The sequence below is a fragment of the Drosophila simulans genome, chromosome 2R, assembly GCF_016746395.2.
Source record: "Drosophila simulans strain w501 chromosome 2R, Prin_Dsim_3.1, whole genome shotgun sequence".
Lineage (NCBI taxonomy): Eukaryota > Metazoa > Arthropoda > Insecta > Diptera > Drosophilidae > Drosophila > Drosophila simulans.
In genome coordinates this window covers 3342149-3365118 of record NC_052521.2, presented here as the reverse complement: position 1 = coordinate 3365118, position 22970 = coordinate 3342149, and the positions used below count along the sequence as shown (strand labels likewise).

The window sequence follows — 22970 nt, the reverse complement described above, 5'->3', positions numbered from 1 at the left end:
ACCGTATTGATTCGGGTGCGGGCACAACGGGGTGTCTTGTCTACATGTGCAGATGTATACTGTGTGTTTGTAAGTACCCGCGATGTGCGTGGCGGGTAGCACCCGCACACAAAATTGTTGGGTGTGAGTCGAGTGGTAAAAAATGCCACCCTTGCAGTTCTCTGGTCTGAACACTCTGAAAGGAGTGGTACACCAATTAAAAGCAACCGCCATAGTAGCCACAATTTAAAAAAAAAGGTAGATTGTAAGAGTGATGAAAGTTTAAAAGTAAAGTATTACCGATATACAGATTTCAGATATATGCAATCCGAGATTTTGTGAAACTTTATTTCAAATACCAAAAATGAGTTTTTTCGGCATGCCAAAGGTTCTATAGAAATTATATATATTTACAAGAACTTCGTTATTCCGAAACTTGATTTTCTATTATTTTCAAAAACGTTCCAAATGTAGCCGATGAATATCAAATTAAACCGTAAATATATATTATCAAAAAGCACATTATGATCAAAAACAACGAAGGTACATTTTAACTCCATTTTTGTTTCAAATTATTCCCTCAGCAGATATAAGATATAGTGGTATAGCGCGTTCCGGCTAATATGAAAAAAACTTTAAAAATTCGGAAATGACTTTCAATTTGTTTCAGACTCTTTACTATGCAAGGGTAAAAATACGGTACTAGGTAACCAGACAAGACTTCAATTTTTTCGAAATTTGAATGGCAAATAAGTTCTTTTTTAATTAGCAAAGCTTGGTTTTACTAACCAATTAATGGGAATGCGAAATTTCATAGTTTTTCTGGGATATCGATGGATATTAAGGATTAAAATGGGAAAAAATGGTTTCAAAGTGTGGGCGTGACAGGTTCGTCGGGTTGGGGCGTTAAGGTGGGCATGGTAGATCGATAGAAAAGTCTGGGCGTGCCAGTTTTGTGCGGTTTGTAGGCGTTAGAGTGGGCGTGGCAACATGGATAAACGAACTTACGCTGTCTTTGTCTGTAGAATCTGTATGCTGAATCTCAACCTTCTAGCTTTTGTAGTTCCTGAGATTTCGACTTTCATACAGACGGACATGGTCAGATCGACTCGACTATTGATCCTGATTAAGAATATACGCTTTCTTCTGCCTGTTACATACTTTTAAATAAATCTAGTATATCCTTTTACTCTACGAGTAACGGTTATAAAAATGTTTCAAGGCCTACTGTGGATTCGATAACTAATAATCCATTCATATTCCACTACAGCATATTCGACTACATCATTATGTCTTGTAGATGTTTGGAATTATGTATTACGTCTTCTTAATATCATAAACCTTTCATTACACAGATCGAAAAACTAATTTTAAATATACATATATGTATATTCGTCGATATCATATCAACTATTCATGGATTTATATAAATAAAAGACAATATATTTGTTGAGCTAACAAGCGTTTTTAAGCTATTTATAGAGAAGAGAAACGCCGATTTTATATAGGTAGCGATTTCCAAACGTGTGTTTTATTTTGTTAGAGCGAAATTTGGCACCGATGCTCGCTTGCATGGATTACAAACGAGAATGTGTTGAGTAACTTAATTGCACTGCGAACAGCAGAGAGAGAGAGAGAGAGAGAGGCGTGGGAGAGACAAACTTAGATGGCAACAAAAGATTATCGCGCAGCTGAAGTGTCGTAGTGTTTGGGTGTGTATCCAAAGTTGGCAACAAATAAATTAATGAATTTAAGATCTGTTGGCGGCTGCGAGACCCCACAACAGTAATGATAATATAATATAATAGTAATTATTTGCCTTTAATAGTAATTTCATTTGCATTTAATACTATTTCAATAACATATAGCAACATATAACATAAAGCGCGTTTTCAGAAATTGTAAGCACGGAATTCTAGCTGGTAAGCTTTCTACAGCTTGAGCTGTATAATCAAAAAAAAAGTGGCAGGACTCTAAAACGAATGCTCTTTTTATATTTAATTGTAGTGTAGATTCTTACCTAGTTCCCATGATTCGAAAACGTCGATCATACGCTTCCCTTTGTCCTTTTTCAAATAAAATATATAGTTTAAACAGAGCCTTGAAATACATATTGATCAGGATACAGACTTTCAGTTTTACGGCACTAGTTCGCTGAACATCCTTGCGCACAGGCTACCGTCCACAATGATATTCACCGTTTGAACGGTTTTTAATATATACATATATATTCATTTTAATTGATGTTTATTTAAAAACTAGTTGTGTTTTTGCGGAAACGTAAAACGTAAGCTTATCTGTATGAAAATATTTGGCAAAATCGTGACTTTACAATCTCACTCTTTTTTTTAACTTTTCTATTCCATAACAAATATTGACTTTTCCTACAAACTATTTTTCTGGCGTCTGGGCGAAAAGATCTTACTTTAAAGGACATAAGCCACATACAAGTATTACAAATGCCTGAGTTTATCTTATAATATTTTACAAAAACCCGAGTCAGATTGCTGACAGTCTTTAATTTACGTATCCAACTAACTAAAGCTAGTCGAGGTTTCTGATCTGTTTGGAGAGTTCAATTGAGGGTGTCCATAAATATACGCCTCCGACAAAGCATTCGATCGGCGACTTCGCTGACCCGGAGAAAAGTTTCGTACGTTGTAGGAGTCTAACAAAAAAAAGAATTGAAAAAAGTAAATATTACTTAACTACAGCTGGCCTAGTTAAACTCACCACCAAATGTATCCTCTTGACTGCTTCTTCCAGATTGTTGCATCAACTCCGTCATCGACTTTTGTTTTTTGAATGCTGTAATTAGATGATAGTTATATTTACTATTTAAAAAGAAAATACCAAATTGAAATTGCTATGGATATTATAATATTCTACAGGAATATTAAGAGCCACTAGACACCTTACAAATTCGGGAGTGTTTCTCGCAAAAAGTTTACGGGAGCATGCCTGTCAGAAATAAAACTCGCGATTTAATTTCTTTATGTTATTGTTCTTTCCACGATTAGCTTGTTCCGTTGCGCAGCAAAGAATTGAAGTTTATTTTGAGGTCTCTGCGATTGCCGAATAAGAGCGTTGGCTCAGCTGAAGCTTCGACTTCGCAAACTGCAGTGAATTTGGTTCAACTATCCTTACTCATTTCTCGCTTCGATTAGTCAAATAACCTTTACGACTTCATCCCATTACATCTGCAGTAGAGATAGCGCGCAAGTGCCTAGCTGTGTCGACGTAGCCGTGATGTTTGTTTTGTGATGTTTTTGAATAGCGATGAATTGTCGAACTGCAGGCTTCGCTTTGTTAAGCAAATGGATTTATATACCAGATACTCGTCGAGTAAAAGTAGTATATAGAGTAGTATATATATTCTTAATCAGGATGAATAGCCAAGTCGATCTGGCCATGTTCGTCTGTCCGCATGAACGCCTCGATCTCAGGAACTAGAAAAGCTAGAATGTTGAGATTAAACATGCAGCTTCCAGAGACACACGCGGCGAAAGTTTGTTTCCGAATGTTGCCACGCCCACTCTTACGACCACAAGGCGCCCAAAACTGCCACGCCCACACTTTTGAAGAAAGTTTTCACATTTTTTTATATATTCATTAGTTTTGTGAATTTCAATCGATTTGATAACAACTTCTTGAGGCGCCCACAAACCGCCCATGTTTTCTAATTATATTCTCCAATATATATCGAAACGTGAATGACCTATGTATATTGAAGTTTTAGATTGAAATCTAGTAATCCCTTTTTCGAAAATTGCCTAGTAAACTAGTTATCATAAATTTAAATAATCCTTACCTTCAAAATTAACTTGCGTGACGCCCTGAGTTTGAAAGCAAGACATGTATACTGCAATAGAATTAGAATGAGAAAATTACAAGGTTTGTGTCAAGAAAATTGCTTGGCTGTAATAAGTACATTAAAAGGTGAAAATTTTAAAATTAAAATGTTTAACAAAACGCTTTGTCGAGCTTAAAAAATTACACGCAAGAAGACATGGGGTGAATAAAAATGATCGGAACTTTTAAAAAGCCGAGGTGAAAACAGTTTCAGTGTCCTCAATTTTGCTCGTAATTTACAGAAAAGTAAACGAAGGAGAATCTAAACCTTGTGTCTTAACTTACCCCATATGGAAATGATTACAATAACAGTCGTAGTCAGCACGAAGCCCAAATTCTCCAGCACCCGATACACAAGAGGACCGCCATATCGGTTGTCAGTGCACTTTTGGGACAGCATTGTATTGCCGATGATGGGCACCTGTAATACCAAAAAATATGATCAATCAGTTATCGAAGAACTCAATAACATTTTACAATTGATTAAGAAATGATTGAACTTCTCGTTGTGAATTATTAAAAGAACGAATGGAGTTAATTGTCTGTTTGGAATGCCAATAAAATAAAACAGCAAAAGACAACAAAAGAAAATTATAGTTGCGTCTTTGATAAAAACTCTTCATACTCCATCATGTACTCGTAAAATATTAATAAATATGTAGGTATGCAGAAAAGTAAAAGGAAGCGTTGCGGATGGTAAAGTAAAGTATAAGTTCTTGATCAAGATTACTAGCTGAGCGTTCTGAAAGTCTAGACGTTGGATGTATAAGACTCCGCGCATACTAGCGGATGAAAGCTGTTGTATCTCCAATACATCATAATATATATTTTTTAATATCATTATCCCGTCTCTATTTAATTTTTTTGGTTAACTGGTTTGCGTAATTTTGGTGCGTAAAACACTGAATTAATAATAAATTATAATTAAAGCATTTTTGTATTATAAGAATGTTTGATAAATGATTTCTTTTGTTTCAGTTTCTGAATAAATGTAACATAAAACGATTTTCATAAATGAATTTACATTTTTAACAAAATGTATTGCAATTTATTTTAAAGGTTGTTCGATAGATACTGCCAACTATTCAAATATGGAAATTAAGAAGGAGTTTTGACTTCTTTTTTTTCGGTTTGCGGGATTGAATCAAACCAAATAGTTTCTGAGATCTTAAGGTTTTTACGGAGTCACACATACGGACAGAACACAAATTATAATTAAATGTTGTGGGAAACATACACATCTTAGCGATATACGTTTGTGGTCGTTAAAGGAATATCATTAGATATTGGCCAGACAAATGTAAAACTTGGGTAGCGAAGGCTTTACTTTACAGGCGGATACATATGTCTAGGTCAACTCGCCTAGGAATTCTTAGTATAAGCTCCCACAAGTAATTTACATTTCATATGCATCTAGCACACTTATTTACTATCCGCTAATGGGGATTAAGACTCACCTCGATGCTTTGCTTCGTGTCCGGGGAAACTACTAAAATGTAAAAGTGTTCATCCAGCGGAAGGTCCTCAAACAGTTCCAAACGATATTTGCTTAGACCATGTCCATGCTCGATAAAGTCCACAGCAAAGTATTTTGAATTCGATGGCTTCACCTTTGTCAATATTGCACAAGGAAAGAACAAAAAAACAGGTTTAAAATCTCGACTAAAAGATACCCGCTTCTCGCACTCCCTGGGCGAAGATAAAAAAGAGTGTCCAAAACAAATTGGATGCTTGAAAAAATCCAAGCTTTTTTAATAGTATGTTTTGGGACTGTTTTGGGCTGTTGTTTGTAGACGAACTCGTTTCAAACAGTTATGCGCAGGTAAGGGGTAAATTTACATGCTCATCTATCTTTTATTGTAACGTACTTTTTAACAAATCTGGTATACACCCATTACCACAGACATTAGAATATGAGTTTGCAAAACGAAAAACGAGTTAAAAAAAAGACTTTTAAGCTCAAAGCCACACCAGCGACTTACCTGAACCTTGAGCAACGCCTTGTCTAGTCCGCTTATATGAATTTCATGGGGCTTTAGGTCGGTGACACGCACTGATTCGGGGTAAACTTTGATACCGGGTACTAATTTCAATGACATTTTATCGGAAACTCCTTTGGCCACCACTGCCTGTTCAAAGAAGAAGACTGTGTTTAATTTAAGGAAAAATCTCACACTGGTTATAGGTTGAAAAGAAATTGGTTTAAATCAAATGAGACTGACCTCCAGCTCCAAGTAGACGTCGTTTGTCTTGACAACACTTAACAACTCAATAAAACTGGTGAGCAACTGTAGTCGACAAGAGTACTGCCCGACGCTAGCATCAAACAAGGCATCAACTTTATACATTTTTAGTAAATTGCGTCCCAGTGCATCCTTGGCCGCCAGGCGGCATGTAAAGACATTCACCGGTAAGGTTCCCAATTCCCTGGCACATTTTGAAACATTTTGTGCAATCTACAAAAGGGAAGCATGTATCAGGAAGAGAAACAAAGTTATTTTTTACAATATCCTTACAAAGTTACTATACTTTTCGGACTGCAAATGGTTGCGAATAACTAGTTGTCCCCGATATTCTGGTCCGCTAAATGTGTCCAATGATTTGACAAACAAAATCTGTGGGAAATATTGGTTGAAATGCTGGTCAAAAGGTGGTAACAATGGATGCAATACCGTATCCGATTCGCGAACTTCCAGGTCATACTTTAAAAATCCGCCGCGCTTTGTCTCGTCGCCATTGGTGATCTCAATCTTTTCTCCCGGCTTTAGTCGATGACTTAACACCTGGGCAATGCCTGTAATGGAGAAGAGGGTATAAACTATGTATCTAAGTGGATAATATAATTTTGGGGTGAAGATAGAAATTGCGAGTGCGACGCCCATCCTAGCGCCCATAACTGCTACGCTCACACATTTAAAAAATGTTTTGATATTTTTTAATTTTTTATCAGTCTTGTCCCCTAGCTAATCGGGTAACTCGGCTATAGCGTTACCTCTTTCTTCAATGCCTTTGTATGCACTTTCTGCTCTTTCAATACCGTTTGTTATGATTCAACGACCAGAGTATATTCTAATTTTTATACTCGCAGAGTAAAAGGGTATACTAGATTCATTGAACAATTTTAAAATTTTATACCCCAATATCTTTCGATATCCCAGAAAAATGATTAAATTTCGCATTTAGATATTTAGAAAAGTATACCGAGAAGTTCTTCCTTTGGAGAGTTTTAAACAGAAATGTTTACATTTTTAGACTCGACTAGAGGGATACGAATATATATATTTTATAAAATCCAAAACTTCATAATGGCGTTATAGAACAGCGTCCCAAAATTGTGATTAAAATGCAAGGGTATACTAATGCACACTAAAGATGGGATTAAAGTAAATGCAAGAAGTAAATTACTTACCTGTAAGCTTATTAATGTAAACCATCTGCTCATTCGAGCTTCTCCAAGTCGCTGACAACGTTAAAGGTGAATCGAAACAAATGATGTCGCCAACAGAGAAAATTGTCTGTCGTTGGATAACGTTTTGTCAAAACCAAATAAGGTACAGACGGATGTTCCATTAAAACGTTTATGTCTTAAAAAGCAGGTTCTATTTATTTGTGAGGATAATTACCTTGGTGGGAAATAAATTGTCCGACTCCACAACAGATAGCTTTATAAAGTCCATTGAGTGCTTGACACCCGTTGAGTCCTTTAGACTAATGGCAATGACATTGTTGGTCTCTCGCATCAAGTTCAACTAAACGAAAATGAGTGTAACAGACAAATACAAATTACATTTGAATGTAAAAATACGAAGGTATTCGCTTTAAATTAAGGCACATTCTAAAAAATTAAAACTTAAATGAATTTACACTTTTTGGGGTGATATTAAAAAATTGGGCTTTCTTTAACTACTGGACTACTACTAACTAACTGGAGAAAGGCAAGTATCCAATTTGACATGGGATGATGATGGAGCGTTAGAATCATATGACTTAATAAAACTTACTGCAAACGTTAGATTATTATCTATCTGGACATCAACATCATCTTTGTTGCCGAGTTCGTATCGTAGTCCGTTGAAATCCTCAATGTTGTGTGAGAGCTCGTTGCCTAAATTGTCGTGAAGCGACACTTTAAACACAAAGTTCATTCCACGCGGGATCTTGTGTTCAAGCTCTCTTAATTTGAGGATTGGCATCAGCGTTACTAAAATGTACTGCACATTTTTTACTTCAATTCCTATGGGTAGGGATTGGTCCGCGGTCGTCGCCTATATTAAAAATACTAAATTCAAGTCCTCCCGTGTAGGGTTCGAAAAGCAGGTTCTCACAATTATCAGATCACGGCCAAGAGAGTCCTTTGTGTGTACAAGGCCATCTGGGGTTACACTGACAATGCCATTACTTCGATCGTCCAGTTTATAGACCACATCATCCATATTAGATTTAAGCTGAAGAGTGCTTCGCGGCGCAGCCAAGATGGAATCCATTTTAATGGCATTTGGTGTTACCAGCTCCAATGTTTTAAAAACTGCAATAACAAATTTTCATTATCATGGTAAAGACATAGATGACTGTGTCAGTTTGTACGTACCTTGTAAGTCCACTGTAGCTGGTGGCAGTATTGTGCCGTCTGCCAAAGTAACCGATGCCGTGATTGTTGCCTTTCCGGGATTGAGGGCTCTTACTCTAACTGATATCAAATCCCCACTCTGATACTCTATTCCTGCAATGATAAAGCTTGTTGACTTGTTGATTGGGCAAGAGTTCGTTTTCTAGCTTGCTAATAGCAAGGAAACGTAATTTATTACTATTTGTTATATATAGCAACTATGTTATAGGGATCTAAACTCTTTGTAAAAGAGATTCGTTGAGAAATATGTATTAAACGGAAAGGGGCGGTTTCGAAATTATAAAGTATATATATATACAGCTGCGGTTAAAATAATAGCACTACTGCAGGTGGAAAGTTGATTTCCTAAAAAAACGTATTGAATGTTTTTTTTTTTTAAAGTCTGATTGCATGAATAATAAGTACCATATGTTGTCTCTCTAAGCAAGAAATTTTGACTCTCTTAATGTAACGGTTCTTTTTGTTTTTGGGCACTTTTTGCAAAAGGGGCTAAAATCCCGCTAAATGAGGCGGTAACAAAAATAGCACTGACCACGTTTTTGCTGAATAAAATTAATAGGAGTGATTGCTTTGGGTTCTTTTTCGACATATTTTGAAAAAAGGAGTTGCATTAAAGGTTTTAATTAAATTTTTTTCGAAAGAAGACCAAAAATTCTCTAGTTATGGGTCGGGGAAAGCATTTTACCGTCGAAATAAGGAATTTGATTAAAAACATGATCTGTGAAGGTAAAACCTACGCTAAAATGGGACGGTTTTTTTTTTTTCAAGCAATATGATCCGCAACGAAAATAACGAAAAACGTGGAAGAAAGCCCTCTATGTCCAATGTGGAGATCAAGCGCTTGGTTCGGCAAAGCAAGAAGGAGCCTTTTAAGCCGGTGACGGAACTGAAGAAGGAGCTTCAGATAGCTGCAAACGTGGAAAAAGTTCGCAAACACTTTAGACAAAACAACCTTAATGTGTGCAGTCCCAGCAAAGCGAATCGAATATGCCAAGATACGCAAGGACTGGCCTGTGGAGAAGGGGCGCCACATTTTGTGGTCAGATGAGAGCAAAATTGTTTTTTTTTTTGGTGGGAAAGGCTCTCGGTCTTATGTTCGGCGTCCACCACGAACTGAAAATAATCCTCGCTTCACCTTTAAGACGGTAAAGCACGGGGGATCCAACATCATGGTATGGGCGTGATTTTCATACTATGGAGTAGATCCGATTCATATGATTCAAGGCATCATGGATCAGCACATTTACACAGATATCCTGGAAAATGTGATCGCGCTATATGCCGAGGATGAAATGCCGTTTTTTGGACATTTCAACAGGATAACGACCCAAAACACACGAGGAAGAAGGCTCGAAAGTGGTTTGAGCAGAAATCGATCCGAGTAATGATCAGTCACCCGACTTGAATCCAATCGAAAAACTTTGTGCGGACGTGAAAAAAAGGTTTCTGAAGCCAAACCCAACAATATCGAGGATCTTTGGATTCATGGGGGATCGAGGATCAAGGATTCATGGAGCAAAATTCCTCAAAAACGGTACCAGGACTTGGTGGACTCCATGCCAAGAGGATGCGCAGCTGTTATTGCCTACAATGGTCACGCAACCAAATATTAAGATTCTTTAAACATAGTTCTTAAGATATAATCCATTTGTTGAACTCCTATTTTATTTTTTTATTTAGTTTTAGCAAAATACGAGAAACAGTGCTATTTTTGTTACCGCCTAAATTTGGAGGTTTTTTTTTTGTTTTACCAATTATTTTTAAAATATCCATTAGATCTGTTACCAATTTTATTATTTCGATTGAAAATCATTGTAGTATTTAGGATTAGTGAAAAAAATGATGAAAAAATGTCAGAAAATAGAGAAACGCTGGGGCAAACACGAAATGTGCTTATGGTGCTATTATTGTTACCGCAACTGTATTCTTGCTCACTTGCGGAGTCAAGTGTGTCAAGTATCACAGTGATGGAAACTATTGTATATTCCGTATCTGTGCCTGCTTTGAAACTCATTCAGGCAGGCTCATCGAAGAACACATTGTTTTTGTTATCCGTGCACTTGGTGGCCATAGAGCTACAGTCTCTTATCTCTACAGCGGTATCCGAACACGTTTATGTTAAAGCAATAGATAAAAGTATACTAACCTGCAGCCGTAAATACATTAAATATCTCAACCACCTGTGGTTGGCTTACTTTCCAGGAGATTTTGATGTTTTGCAAGGTACCCAAGACCATGGGCGACAAATCAGAAAGTCCCCACAAGGTGGCGGGCATTACGGCCCCACTATGAATGCGGACCAAAGGCGTTCGAATCTGTACTCCTTTCAGAGCCACTACGTGTACCTCCACCGAGTCCTGGGAGACCACCTCGTCCTTTCCAGTGACAGGGTTTTTTAGAAGACACTTGCCTACGATTTTGGTGGTCCCCAGCTTATGTGCCGTAACAACAGCAGAGCTTATAGCTGAGAATAAAAACAAAAGGGATTACGTGATTTTGAGATGATACACAAAAAAACTCACTTGCTACTTGCTCCTTCTCCACTGAGATTATCATGTTGGTATTTGGGTGCGGTCCTCCATGGAAGTATAGCTGTATGCTGCTGCCCACGATTAGAGTTGAAGCGCGCGGAAGGAGGCGAATTGGAGCGAAAACTTGAATATTTACAGGGTCGCTTTCCACCTTATGAATGCCCTTGCCAGACTGAAATAATATTTTGGTTTCGCCGACTTGGTTGCCCGTAATTGTGTAGCGGATCTCCCCGGGTCCTACATTTTCCTGGTCGCCTAGGCGCACGCTCACTATACTTTGGTCTGCGACAACCTCGGATAAATCGTACGCACTAAGTTTGCTCCGGTCCACGAGCAGGAGATTATCATTGGTATCAAAAAGTTTGACGATAGCTTCGATTTTAGTAGTGCGTTCTAGCCGGTCCATGCTAGCTACTTCAATAGCCCCGATTCCAACCACAGAGATGGATAAATGGCTGGGTTCGTTCATTAAACAACGGTCGGTCAACTCAAGACGCACATGGCCAAGGCGTAGGGGCGTCAGCACTAGGATTCGGGTATCTTCATTGTATTCAACTTGAACAATACCTGACTCGGAGAGCTCTAGCTGCAAGTAGCCGCTGCCCTGCGCGATTGGTATTCGCTCGCTATAGCCCGACGCCAGAAAAATGCTCACGTAATCTTTTGGCAACAACGTACTGTTAACGGCGTGTAACCTAATTTCATTTTCAATCAGGGGAGTGTAAACTAACCCCGTCTGAGGCTGTAAAAAAATTAGCATAAATTATTTACGGATAATTAACGTTGAAGGGGATTACCCACATTTTTGATTCCAAAGGGAGGACGCTCCGCGTGAATACCGTGTTGGGCAAATAGCTTGTCGTTGTACTGGGACACCGTTCCCTTAATGCGGAAGTTGGTCGCCACTTCACTCAATGTCAAGACAAGAAGGTCGCGACTCGGCAAGGTAACTCCATGATTGAATTCCAATTCAGAAATCTGACGGTGCGGGATGATGTTCTTCTGGTATCGCTCTTCACCAGCGGCAAACTCCCAGTCAAGCCCCAGTGAGCTGATATTCATGAGCCTACGATTATTTGAATCGTGTACCTCGATTTCAATTTCAATCTTATTCTCTGGATCTTTCAAGAATAATAACGAGGTCCGCTTCTCCAGGGGGCAGGAGTCACGCAGGTTATGGCGAGCGTAGAGCTTTAGGAAGCGAGGACGGACGCAATGCACCTTTGTGGTGATCTCCGATTGATATATGGCAAAACTTGGGATGGGAAGGCTATTATGCACTCGATAAGTGAACTGCGTCTCGCCCAGCTCACGACACAACACGGTGAACGCTGTTATCAAATTTTGCGTGTCGAACTCTAGTTTAGACACTTTTAATATTTTTTCGTCAAAAGCGGTAGATTTTATGATTTCTGCTGCCACCGTAAAACTGCGCTGCGGGCCATTATTATAAATTATATTACGGGATGACCCAACGGGAAGAACAACCTCGTTTTCTATGGGATTTAGCACGACTAATGGCTCAAAGACGTACAGATCAATAATGTCGTAAAGCACTTTGTCCATATACATATAGGAAACGCGTAGCGACGTGGTGCCCACAGCGGTGGCCCGCAACCGCAGCACATGACACGCCTCGTGAGCAGCCTCCGCCCCTTCGTTACTCTCCAACTGCAGAATGGGCTGGCTGAAGTCTAGTTGGAAGTGAAGATTGTCGCAACTTGTGTAGGGAACCTCTGAATTATTTATTCGAGCGTATACGCCCACATGCACGTCTACAAAGTCCTTCAGGGCGGTCTCAAAGTTGCTCCGCGTGATCTGAAGGCGCTCAGGAGGGAGAAAGTAGATATGTGCCACACGGGAAATTTTCTGGTTCTTGGATAGAGCCACCTTGACGGTGGTGTGGGCGGTCAGTTTACTACCATCTTTCAGTACCTCCTGGTTCACGTAAGCGGATTTCACGTCGCGGATTTCAGTTGTGGCTTGGCCCTGGGTGTCAATCTGGATCACCTGTGGATTTCCGGAGAACCAAGCGTAGTTGTTATCTCCGCCAGATGCATGAAACTGCAGCTTTAAGGGTTTTAAGCTGTTAGGATCGTACGGCAACACCACCTTGGTTGGCGCTAACTGAAGCTCCTCATAGATCTGAAGTTCAGCTTGTACCGACAGCTGCAACAGAAATAAAATTATTACAAGAACTTTTAATATAACAAAAATAAACGACTAGACTTTTAGACTATTATTTTGAGTTAACCTTCTATATAAAGTGCAAACTATTTAAAATTCGACATATTACTGTGGAGGGCAGCTTACATAGGCTGTACAGAGAGTGTACGAAATCTATGCAAAAAAAAACAGCAAAAATTAAGATGTTCTGTGGCTACCCGGTTATAACTTGCGGTTGACTTTCTAAAAATAAATGTTTATTCGACTTCTTTATTATTTTATATATTTGTTTAACGTCGTACCTCTAAGAAGCGTGAAATCGTTTTAAAAGAGGTGGTCAAACGAAATAAATTACTTTTAGCGGTCGACAAACGATAAAAACTAAATTGAATGAATGAATATTTTTTTGATAATATTTAGTTTTAAGAGGTGGGTAAACGTGTTATTTTCTGATAATACGTCAATTCCCTTTACTGAGTTACATGTATGTGCACATCTTCTAAATTAAATTTAGATATTTTTTTATATGTTATTGCGATTTAAAAAAATTTCAGAAAGTAAACTTCATTTTTAAAGTTTCATATCTTTACAACTGGACATCGCAAAAAAAAAAACTAATCGGTGCGCAAACATTGACAAAGATTGAAGCTTCCCAGTTTCAAAACTTTGATTTTTCCGATCACAGCTTCTTTAGGCTGTGTTGGTGTGTTGATCTCCTTCAACAACAGAACACTGCTTATTTGTCAGTAGAATCTGCAAGTTGCACGCTTATATATTTCTATAGATCTCTACATTGACGCGGACGGTTAGCCTTCATCATTTTAAGAATTTGCTTGAAAATTGTCAAAAATTTCAACAGAAAATCTACCAACTTTAATTAAGTTGAACTCTATTACTATGTTCATGCATTATCTATTTTTTTAAAAGCAATTGTATGTATTTGGGCGGGGCTCCAAATAGAACCTTATTACTTGAATTGGATGGGTCTATATTTATATTTGGTATTATCCCAATAGTTAACAAACACTTTAGTTATAAACTTACGTCTTTATATGAGCCATACACCTGAGTGATTCCCTCTTTTTTTGCTTGACCGAAAAGCCGGCTTCCGTTGCGAGTACGGTCAACAATGGCGAAAAAGGACTCATCCACCTCTGAGTTGATTGAATATTTTGTGCCCATTGTAATCTTCTGACCGTCGGCAGCAAAAAGATCAAAAGCGATAGCGTGATGCTCGCCTTGTACTGTCACCCAATTGAGATGGGGCAACAGACTGATGGACAACCTATTCGGATATGCAACAGTCAGTAAAGCGCTGGGTCCCTTTTGGACCTCATCAGAGTCCGCCATGTTGCGATCTCGGAGAAAGACCTGGGTGCGACCCAGAGCCGCTCCGGTGGCACTGTTGCCGCGAAGGTATGCAATGCTGGAGTCCTCCAGCTCCAAATAATACTGATTGTTGTCTATTACGTGCAGTCGGTCCATCTTTAGCTGCAGAATACGAAATGAGACAGAGTCCCCAGCAATTATGGTGACCTCGGAAGGCTCAATTATAATGTTTGCAAGAACGCTGATGTACACCTCGACTGCCCGCACATGCTTGTACTCGGCCTGGGGCATGGAGATGGTCACCTTGGCGGTGCCAGTGTTAATGCCCTCAAGAAGGATCATGTGCCCCTTCTTGCCGTCGGCTTCAAACTTTTCAATGCTGGGCGGCACAGTGTGGTAGGGACTGTCCGTAAACGTGAGGTATCGCATTGCGGTGGGCCTTTTGCTACCGGGTTCCAAAATCTCCCAGTCAAACTCAATTCCCTCCAAGGTAAAAAACTCGTTACCTTGCTCATCAAAGGCGTGCAGCTCGAACATGGCGGGCGCCTCCTCCAAGTAAAGTTGTCGAGTGGCGGTGCGCACATTTAGACTGGCAATGGCATCCACAATCACGTCGGAACGCAGCGTCTCGCCCGTTTGCACTTCCTCGGCAAAGACGATTGCAGTGTTCCTCCGACGATCGTGAGTGCGGACTGTCACCACCGCCTGGTATGCACATTCGCTGAAGCCCTTGTAAATGGGCATGACAGATATCAAGTCCTGGCGTGAGGACGACCTGCAGAGTTCAGCATAGTAGTATTAGTAGTTCTAGAAGTTAGAAAAATAATATCGGTATGACGCCGATTTACCATTTGTAGCAGTTCGGCTCGTCGACTTCCAGGGTAAAGTTAATAGCCTTGTCTTCAAATATGGGTAGTAACACACGCGGGTGGTTCAACCTAGCTGCCTCAGAAGCGTGATTTCTTGCCAAAATCAGCAAAATCATGCAAAGAATAGATTCCATCGTGCCGGCAAACGAACCACGCGCGGTAAGAGCTGCAAATAGTTAACTGATAGGGATGGACAAGTGTGACAATATCGGAAATATGAACTATCGATAAATTATATTATACGGGTTTTAAAAATACAAATATACCACTTATTATATGTGTTGTAAATCATAATAACATAATTTTCAGGATACCCTGCAACTCGGTCTTAATAGAAATATTATTATTTTCATATTCCTTTCACGTTTTAGGCTTGCTCTAATTTTAAATGGGAGTTGAATCTCGCTAAAGCTTATTTAACATTTATTTTTCTGTAATTTCCAAATTAATCCCCGTTAAACTGGTGACAGCTCTGAAAAAATACTTTAAACGCAACTCAACTCTATAGAGCTGCACATGCAGTTAATTGATGTATGTTTATTAGTCAGTAATCGAAAAACAAAACGTCTGGCAACCCGATGACTTCGCCGACAGCTGACTTCCCATGTAACCATTTCGTTATAAACAAGCAATTTAAGTGATCCGAAATTGGGGAAGAGCCATGCTACAATTTAGTCGAACCTTGCTGCGCTGGAGAACCCGGCACTGCAGTCGCAGGGTCTCAACGTGGACGCCGCTGGCTACGGCGTTTAATGCGCCTCCGGCTAGGCGGATCAACTTCACCCACGACGATGTTGTAAGACCCAAAGTCTGTAAAACGCAGGACCTCTGACTAGGCATACATGGCCTTTTTCCTTTAGGGCCTCTTCGGCATGCCCGAACTGCGGAGTTTTGAGGGCTTCTATCTTCTGCGAGACAATGTGGAAAGCCGGACGCAGGAGCTGATCTCGGAGGCCACCTCCGATCAACGACGTCGGAAGATGGTCGACATTTTTGACGAGCTTTCTGACTCATTGTGCAAGGTGGCGGACCTCGCAGAGTTTGTACGTATCGCGCATCCTCAGAGCAAGTACACACAGGCAGCAGAGCAGGCCTGCATAAGCATTTGCGGAATGGTCGAGAGCCTTAACACGCATAAGCCCATCTATAAGGCTTTGAGCCAAGTAGTGGATCATGGAGATAAGCTGCCCACCAGCGAAGTGGACAGGCATGTGTCGCGTTTGTTCCTTTTCGACTTTGAGCAGTGCGGCATCCACTTGCCCGAGGAGGAGCGTATGCGTGTTGTGCGGCTAAATGACTATATTCTTCAGCTCGGCCAGAAGTTTATGAGTGGAGCTGTGCAACCTAGTGTTCTTCCACGCAGCCAAGTCCCTGAGTCCTTTCGTAACTAGTAAGTTCATATAAATCCCTAACTGGGCTATACTAAAGATATTTGTTTTTTGTTAGCTTTCCTACCTCTGGAGAAAATGTAATTATCACTGGACTGTGCACAAACGCAGAGAACGTCCAGATGCGAGAGGCTGCCTACCGGTTGTACCTGCAGCCGTCAAAGAGCCAGGAGGATCTTCTCCGAGACCTACTGCTTTGCCGGCATGAACTTGCGCGCAGCTGTGGCTTCGATACATATGCACACCGGGCACTTAAAGGTAGCACGATGGAGAATCCCGAGGTGGTCCGAGAGTTTATCGACGAGCTGTCAGAAAAGCTGCGACCGCGCGCAGATAGCGATTTCGCCCTGATGTCACAAATGAAACGCCGTGAAGGCGGGAAGGCGGATGCAAGAGCCGAAGTTTGGGATACGCCGTACTATACCAAACAGCTGAGGCGGCAATTATTTGAGGAGCACGCCAACGAGTTTCTGCCATATTTCTCCCTTGGTGGTTGCATGGAAGGTCTGGACAACTTGCTACATGCGCTTTACGGCATCCGTTTGCAGAACACAGATTTAAAGCCAGGCGAGGCCTGGCACAACGATATCTACAAGCTTGCCGTTGTCCACGAGAGCGAAGGACTGCTGGGCTACATTTACTGTGACTTCTATGAGAGAGCGGGCAAGCCAAATCAGGACTGTCACTTCACGATCCAGGGCGGCAAACGTATGCCGGACGGCTCCTACCAGCTACCCGTGGTGGTGGTCATGCTGGGTCTAGCGCAACCGCGGTGGAGTGGACCGACGCTGCTGTCACCAGCGCGATTGGACAACCTGTTTCACGAAATGGGCCACGCAATGCACTCGATGCTAGCTCGCACCGAGCACCAGCATGTGACGGGAACGCGCTGTTCCACGGACTTCGCTGAGGTTCCCAGTGTGCTCATGGAGTACTTTGCGGGCGATCCCCGTGTGTTACGAACCTTCGCCCGCCACTTTCAGACCCACGAACCCATTTCCGAGGACATGCTGAGGCGCCTGTGTGCTTCCAAGAATCTATTCGCCGCTAGCGAGACCCAACTTCAGGTGTTCTACTCAGCGCTGGACCAGGAGTATCACGGAGCATCGGCGCGGCATGGCGAAAGCAGCACAGACATCTTGCGCTCAGTACAGGATCATTACTACGGACTTCCCTACGTAGAGAACACTGCGTGGCAGCTGCGGTTTTCCCACCTAGTTGGCTACGGAGCCAAGTATTACGCTTATCTTGTTTCGAAAACAATCGCTTCCTGGATCTGGCAGACGTACTTTGAAGCCAACCCATTCAATCGTCAGGCTGGTGAGAAATATCGGGCCGAAATTCTAGCCCACGGAGGAGCCGTTCCCAGCCGTAAGCTGGTGGCCAACTTTCTGCAGCGCGAGATGACACCCAGCGTTTTGGCCGACAGTCTTATCACAGAGATTGACGCCGACGAGTCGAAAATCAAAGACCTTATGATAACAAGAACTTAATACAAAAAAACAGCTTTATATACCTCTTCTTATATTATACTTATTTATTTTTAATTGCCGTTTTGGAATTTTTAAATGATGGCAGAACACTTAGGCTGGCCCCAGTGACGGCATCAGCTCGACACCCACGAACTCCTTGGCCAAACGCACTCCCAAGAAGAATAGTCCGTAGCTCTTGACCAGCATCCTGTGTGAGAAATCACAATTCGGCCGGTTACATAAAGTCGCATTGATCGGAGTTAGGAGGAATGTATGTATGAAGGCACGCTCACCATTGAAACTCATTGTTGTAGATGCTGCGCACAATGCTCAGGGGGTTTGAAGACTTTACCATTTTGATCGGATCCCTTCGGATATTGTTATTTTCAGCTGGATTTCGTTATTTTGTTTTGTGCACGAGGAAATTCTGACATTTGTGAGCGACAGTTTCATCCCTGAAATACCGTTCGGTATTTTTCTGTAACTTTTCTATTCAACTGAGTGGCAGCACCTGAAAATGGCGCGAAATATTTGAAATTGCTGAAAATCGTAATATTACTGTCAGCTGGTGTCAGAACTGATGACAAGGCATTTTAGTTTTAATATTAATAATATAATTATTATGAACTCATAATATATAATTATTATGATATTATGAACTCAATTCACTGCGACACATCTCACGTAATATTTTTTTACGTAATTAATTTTTTTTGTTACAATTTTAAATAAGCAGACATGTATGTTCAGTGCCGTATCTGTATTGTATCTCCATTAAGGGAATTTAAGCGAAATAACTTTTTGTTTCTATTAGTGTGGTATTAAATTATATTATTTTTATTATTATTTTAAAATCCTAACAAAAATCTTCATTGTTTTTGGCTCAACTGAATAGGTTTGACCACTAAAACTATTATAAATGTATACGTTAATTTAATACGTCAAAATGTCAAGTAACTGGGAAAGAATTTTCTTTATACAATAACATTTATTTCGCTTAAATTGGAGTTCCCTTTATGGAGATTCGAAACAACGTTTCGAAAATTGAAAAATGTTAAAGCTATTCAGTTGAGCGGCACTGTACACCTTTTAACGAATTACTTATTTTGAAAAACATTGCATTCAATTTTCATACAAAACTTGATGGTCACTATACAAAATCTTTGGAATAAGTGATAGCATATGTCCTTTTTTGGTCGCATGCTACATAGTATGTATAATAATGATAAGTAGATAAGAAATTTGATGTTTTACATTCTTTTTTTATTCTTTAAACATATGCCGGGATTTATCAAATGCATGACGAAGCACCTTACGAAGGAATACCCTGAAATTGACGGCTATAGTTCAAAGCCGATTTGCCCCAGAAGATCGTTTTCGGCTCTAGTCCTCGTGGACTAGTAATTGGCGAATTTACTTTTCATAAAATTAAATAGTGTTCCACATTTTTTTGTTTAAATAAGTCCAGTAAAAAATTCTTGAAAACCAAAGGCACAAGATCGTTTTAATTTTGTAGCGTTAATAAACAGTATGATAGCGAGGTCAGACACTGATCGTGCGAAAGATATTAAAGCCACTGTGGGCTGTAGAAAGCACAACGCCCGGCAGTTGAGGGTGCCAGTGTAGCTCTTTAATCTCCTTTTGGCCCTGGTGAATAAAAAGCAATTGCGGTGGCAACTTGTTTAGGACATCTTCGTTTTGCGCCGGGTCCACCGCCTGATCGATGTCCTTCTCTACAGCCAAATCCCACAAAGCAATTTGATCGTCGTCGCCACCCGACGCCAGTACGGTAGCCTCGCTGGGACTCCATTCGACAGTAGTGATATGGTCCGTGTGGTGCTTAAAAGTGGCAATAGGCTTTTTGCTCTGAAACTGACGAAGGTCCCAGATGTGGAGGTAGCCGTCGTCGCCGCCACTAGCGATAAAAGGCTCATTGCGATTCCAAGAAATCACGTTTACGTCGCTCTGGTGAGCGTCCTCGCAGGTCAGCATACATGCTTTCTGTGGCGCGGCGCGGCAGTCCCAAATGCGGATGGTCTTGTCCACCGAACAGGACGCGAGAACGCTGCGTTCGTTTGGACTCCATTGCAGATCTTCAACTGACTGTGAGTGGCCCGCTAGGGGACGTTGATCAACTGTCCATGTGCCGTCTTCCGCCGGAGTCCACACGTGTATGTCTCGCCGGCAGTCCCCTGTCGCCAGCACACCATCTGCACTGGGACTCCAGTCGATGGCGAAGCCCTCCTGCTGATGGCCACCGAAAGTAAACACCGGGCGCGCTTCGCTTTGCTCGTACTGCTTGGCCAACTGAGCGTTCTCCACGGCCTGCAAGGGCTGAGTTAGGTCCCAAATGTTCACACGACCAAGTTCGCTCCAGGAGGCAGCGAAGACCGAATTTCCCAAGCGCCGGGCACGGACGCGATTAACGCACCCTTGGTGCTTGACCAGGGCGCACGTCATCTGCGGCTTTTTGAGCTCCTCCCTGTCAGCCACGTCGTCTTGGTCGTCTTCTAGCTCCTCGTCTTCGTCGCCGTCATTGTCCTGCGTCTTGTGCAGGTTGCTCATTTTCATCACAATAAGGTTGTTGACATGGGCGCGGGAAGCTTGCGTGCCGGCCACAATGTAAGCCGTCATGGGGAACGACTGCCGTCCGTTGCCCAACTCGTCGGGAATGACATCAAAGCTCAGGCAGGGAGCTCCCGTAGAAGCTTGGTGCAGCATCACGTATGCACTCTCATCGCAGACCAGTTCCTCATCGTCTGCGAGTTTGGTTCCGGGCAAGTAGACCTCTTTGGGGACTTTGGGCTCAGCGGTATCGTCTTCTGCGTCACTACCGCTGTCTGAGCTCATGTCGCTCTCGGCGTCTTCGGGCTCCACCACTTCCATACTAACGTTTTCGTTTTCATCCTCCATAGCTATCTACCGGGCTTCGGATTCACAAAACTAGATTGTTTAATTTAGCACGTGTGGCTTAGGACTTAAGAGTGGCTGTTGGTATTTCAGTTTTAATGTGACCGCAGAATCATTGATCAATTATACCATCCGGATCTGAAAAATACTATTTTTCCATTTATATATTTAAAAGTGTAAACACAAGAATTAATATTTCTTCCTAATTAATTCGATTTTAACAAAAATATTCGAAGTTTTTTGTCTTTGTATGTTCATTTTTACTTTAGTTAAATTTTTTTAGAAAAAGAATGAAAATACGACATGACATTATAATAGAAATGTTTTAATTACAATATAATTGCTTAAATAAAGTCTGGAAAAGCTGTTTAAATGATGACGAGCAGAATTTTTATTGTTAAGGCATTGTGTCCAAATACCCTTTGTACATCTAAAAAAAAATAATATATATTTGGTTTCAGATACGGGTGATATTTTATGACATTCTACATACATATGTTTGATAAGTGTTGGTGTTGGTTTTTAAAGCTTTGTTCCTTCATAGCAAAATGATTATAGATTACTATCGACTTTCTAACTTTAAGTCCTTTATCAGACATTCAGACATTCTATAAAGATAGAATTGTCTAAACAAGACATAAAACACATTTCATGATTATAGTACAATGTATGGCCAATAAGGCATTTTGCAACGATGCAGAATTTGGTACTTTACGAATTCTATTTATTGAAGTAGATTAATGATATATTTTCAATTTTATCAAGGTTTATTTCCCCCCTTAGACCAAATTCTAATTCACTAAAATGTTGATTTGAAAATTATGTTTACAATATTGTTTTCATTTAATTTCTTATCGTTGCCATATCGAATAATATCGATATATCAATATACGATATCGTTTTTATTATGGTTGAGCAGTGTAATACATGGAAAAATACATAGAAGTTTGAGCTCAAATTTGTGCGGTTTTCCTAACTTTATAGGATTAAATGGTTTGGTTTGCAAAAACTGCATGATATAGTCAAAATAGTGTCTCTAGTATATGATTTAGCGAGGAAAATTACACATTCGTACGGGTTTGTATCATGGATGGTTATTTTACATAGTGGTTCTTGTCTTCGTTTCCTTTTATTTTCAAATGAATGGCTTTTCTTTAAAACGCAATCCATTTGTCAGCCAAACATAAATTGACTTATTGTTCCAATATTTGTATATAGATTTTTTATATATTTTATTATTTATGTACGTACCTGGAAAAGGGATCTCGCTCTTGTAAATTGGGACTATTTGGGGCAATGGCGGTATTCATCCAATAAGAAAACATACATACGTGTTGATACTTCATAAGCTCTAGGTGATGTACATATATACATAGGTATATTCCTGAAGAATATTTAGAATCAAGTTGGCGTTCTCCATACATAATTTACAAGTTTATCTAGTTCGTCAAGCAAAAAAATCCTAAACAATAATGAAATTACCAAATTACAAATTACATTTCAAGAAATGTTGCTTATGCTGCATGCCTGCATCTCAACTTTTAAGCTCTTTTAGTTTCGAAGATCCTGATCGTATTATCTAAATTGATATGTAAATTTCATAGGGTCGAAAAAGCTTCATACCTTACGTACTTTTCAATACTATAGCATATCATTTACTCTACGAGCAACGGCCATAACTACTGTTTTTATTTTAAAAAATGCAATTCTGTAAATAGCGAATTATCATACTACCTTGGCGGCACCTTTGATAAGTATCTTGCAAAAGGAGACTTAATATTTGAAATCGGTAGTGGCTTCTCAGGCTTAAGGCCCTGGCATCAGAAAAACGGTCTGCAGACCCAAAG

At 40.3% G+C, this 22970-nt stretch overlaps 4 protein-coding genes and 1 non-coding gene across 5 annotated transcripts; 1 reads left to right on the top strand and 4 right to left on the bottom strand.

The window, feature by feature from the left end:
• Positions 1 to 2209: 2209 nt before the first annotated feature.
• On the bottom strand, positions 2210 to 15558 carry LOC6733171 (nuclear pore membrane glycoprotein 210). Its single transcript, XM_002080211.4, has 19 exons — positions 15333 to 15558; positions 14200 to 15259; positions 11791 to 13158; positions 10981 to 11731; positions 10605 to 10922; positions 8420 to 8551; positions 8157 to 8356; positions 7833 to 8096; positions 7455 to 7580; positions 7241 to 7346; positions 6504 to 6625; positions 6348 to 6446; positions 6054 to 6287; positions 5814 to 5960; positions 5289 to 5441; positions 4117 to 4252; positions 3791 to 3841; positions 2713 to 2787; positions 2210 to 2647 (listed from the first exon to the last, which is right to left on the bottom strand). Exons 1-19 carry the CDS (start codon positions 15485 to 15487, stop codon positions 2514 to 2516), a joined length of 5631 nt encoding a protein of 1876 aa, XP_002080247.2. The 5' UTR covers positions 15488 to 15558; the 3' UTR covers positions 2210 to 2513.
• Positions 10434 to 10573, bottom strand: LOC120284545. Its single transcript, XR_005543823.1, has one exon.
• Positions 15559 to 15891: 333 nt separating the features above from the next.
• Positions 15892 to 18288, top strand: LOC6733170 (mitochondrial intermediate peptidase). The gene is made up of 3 exons (XM_002080210.4): positions 15892 to 16149; positions 16214 to 16743; positions 16800 to 18288. The coding sequence occupies exons 1-3, from the start codon at positions 16015 to 16017 to the stop codon at positions 18232 to 18234; spliced, it is 2100 nt and encodes a 699-aa protein (XP_002080246.2). The 5' UTR covers positions 15892 to 16014; the 3' UTR covers positions 18235 to 18288.
• Positions 18255 to 18707, bottom strand: LOC6733169. Its single transcript, XM_002080209.3, has 2 exons — positions 18507 to 18707; positions 18255 to 18421 (listed from the first exon to the last, which is right to left on the bottom strand). Exons 1-2 carry the CDS (start codon positions 18566 to 18568, stop codon positions 18325 to 18327), a joined length of 159 nt encoding a protein of 52 aa, XP_002080245.1. The 5' UTR covers positions 18569 to 18707; the 3' UTR covers positions 18255 to 18324.
• A 981-nt stretch (positions 18708 to 19688) lies between these two features.
• On the bottom strand, positions 19689 to 21253 carry LOC6733168 (glutamate-rich WD repeat-containing protein 1). Its single transcript, XM_002080208.4, has one exon. The coding sequence runs from the start codon at positions 21124 to 21126 to the stop codon at positions 19756 to 19758; it is 1371 nt and encodes a 456-aa protein (XP_002080244.1). The 5' UTR covers positions 21127 to 21253; the 3' UTR covers positions 19689 to 19755.
• Positions 21254 to 22970: the final 1717 nt, after the last annotated feature.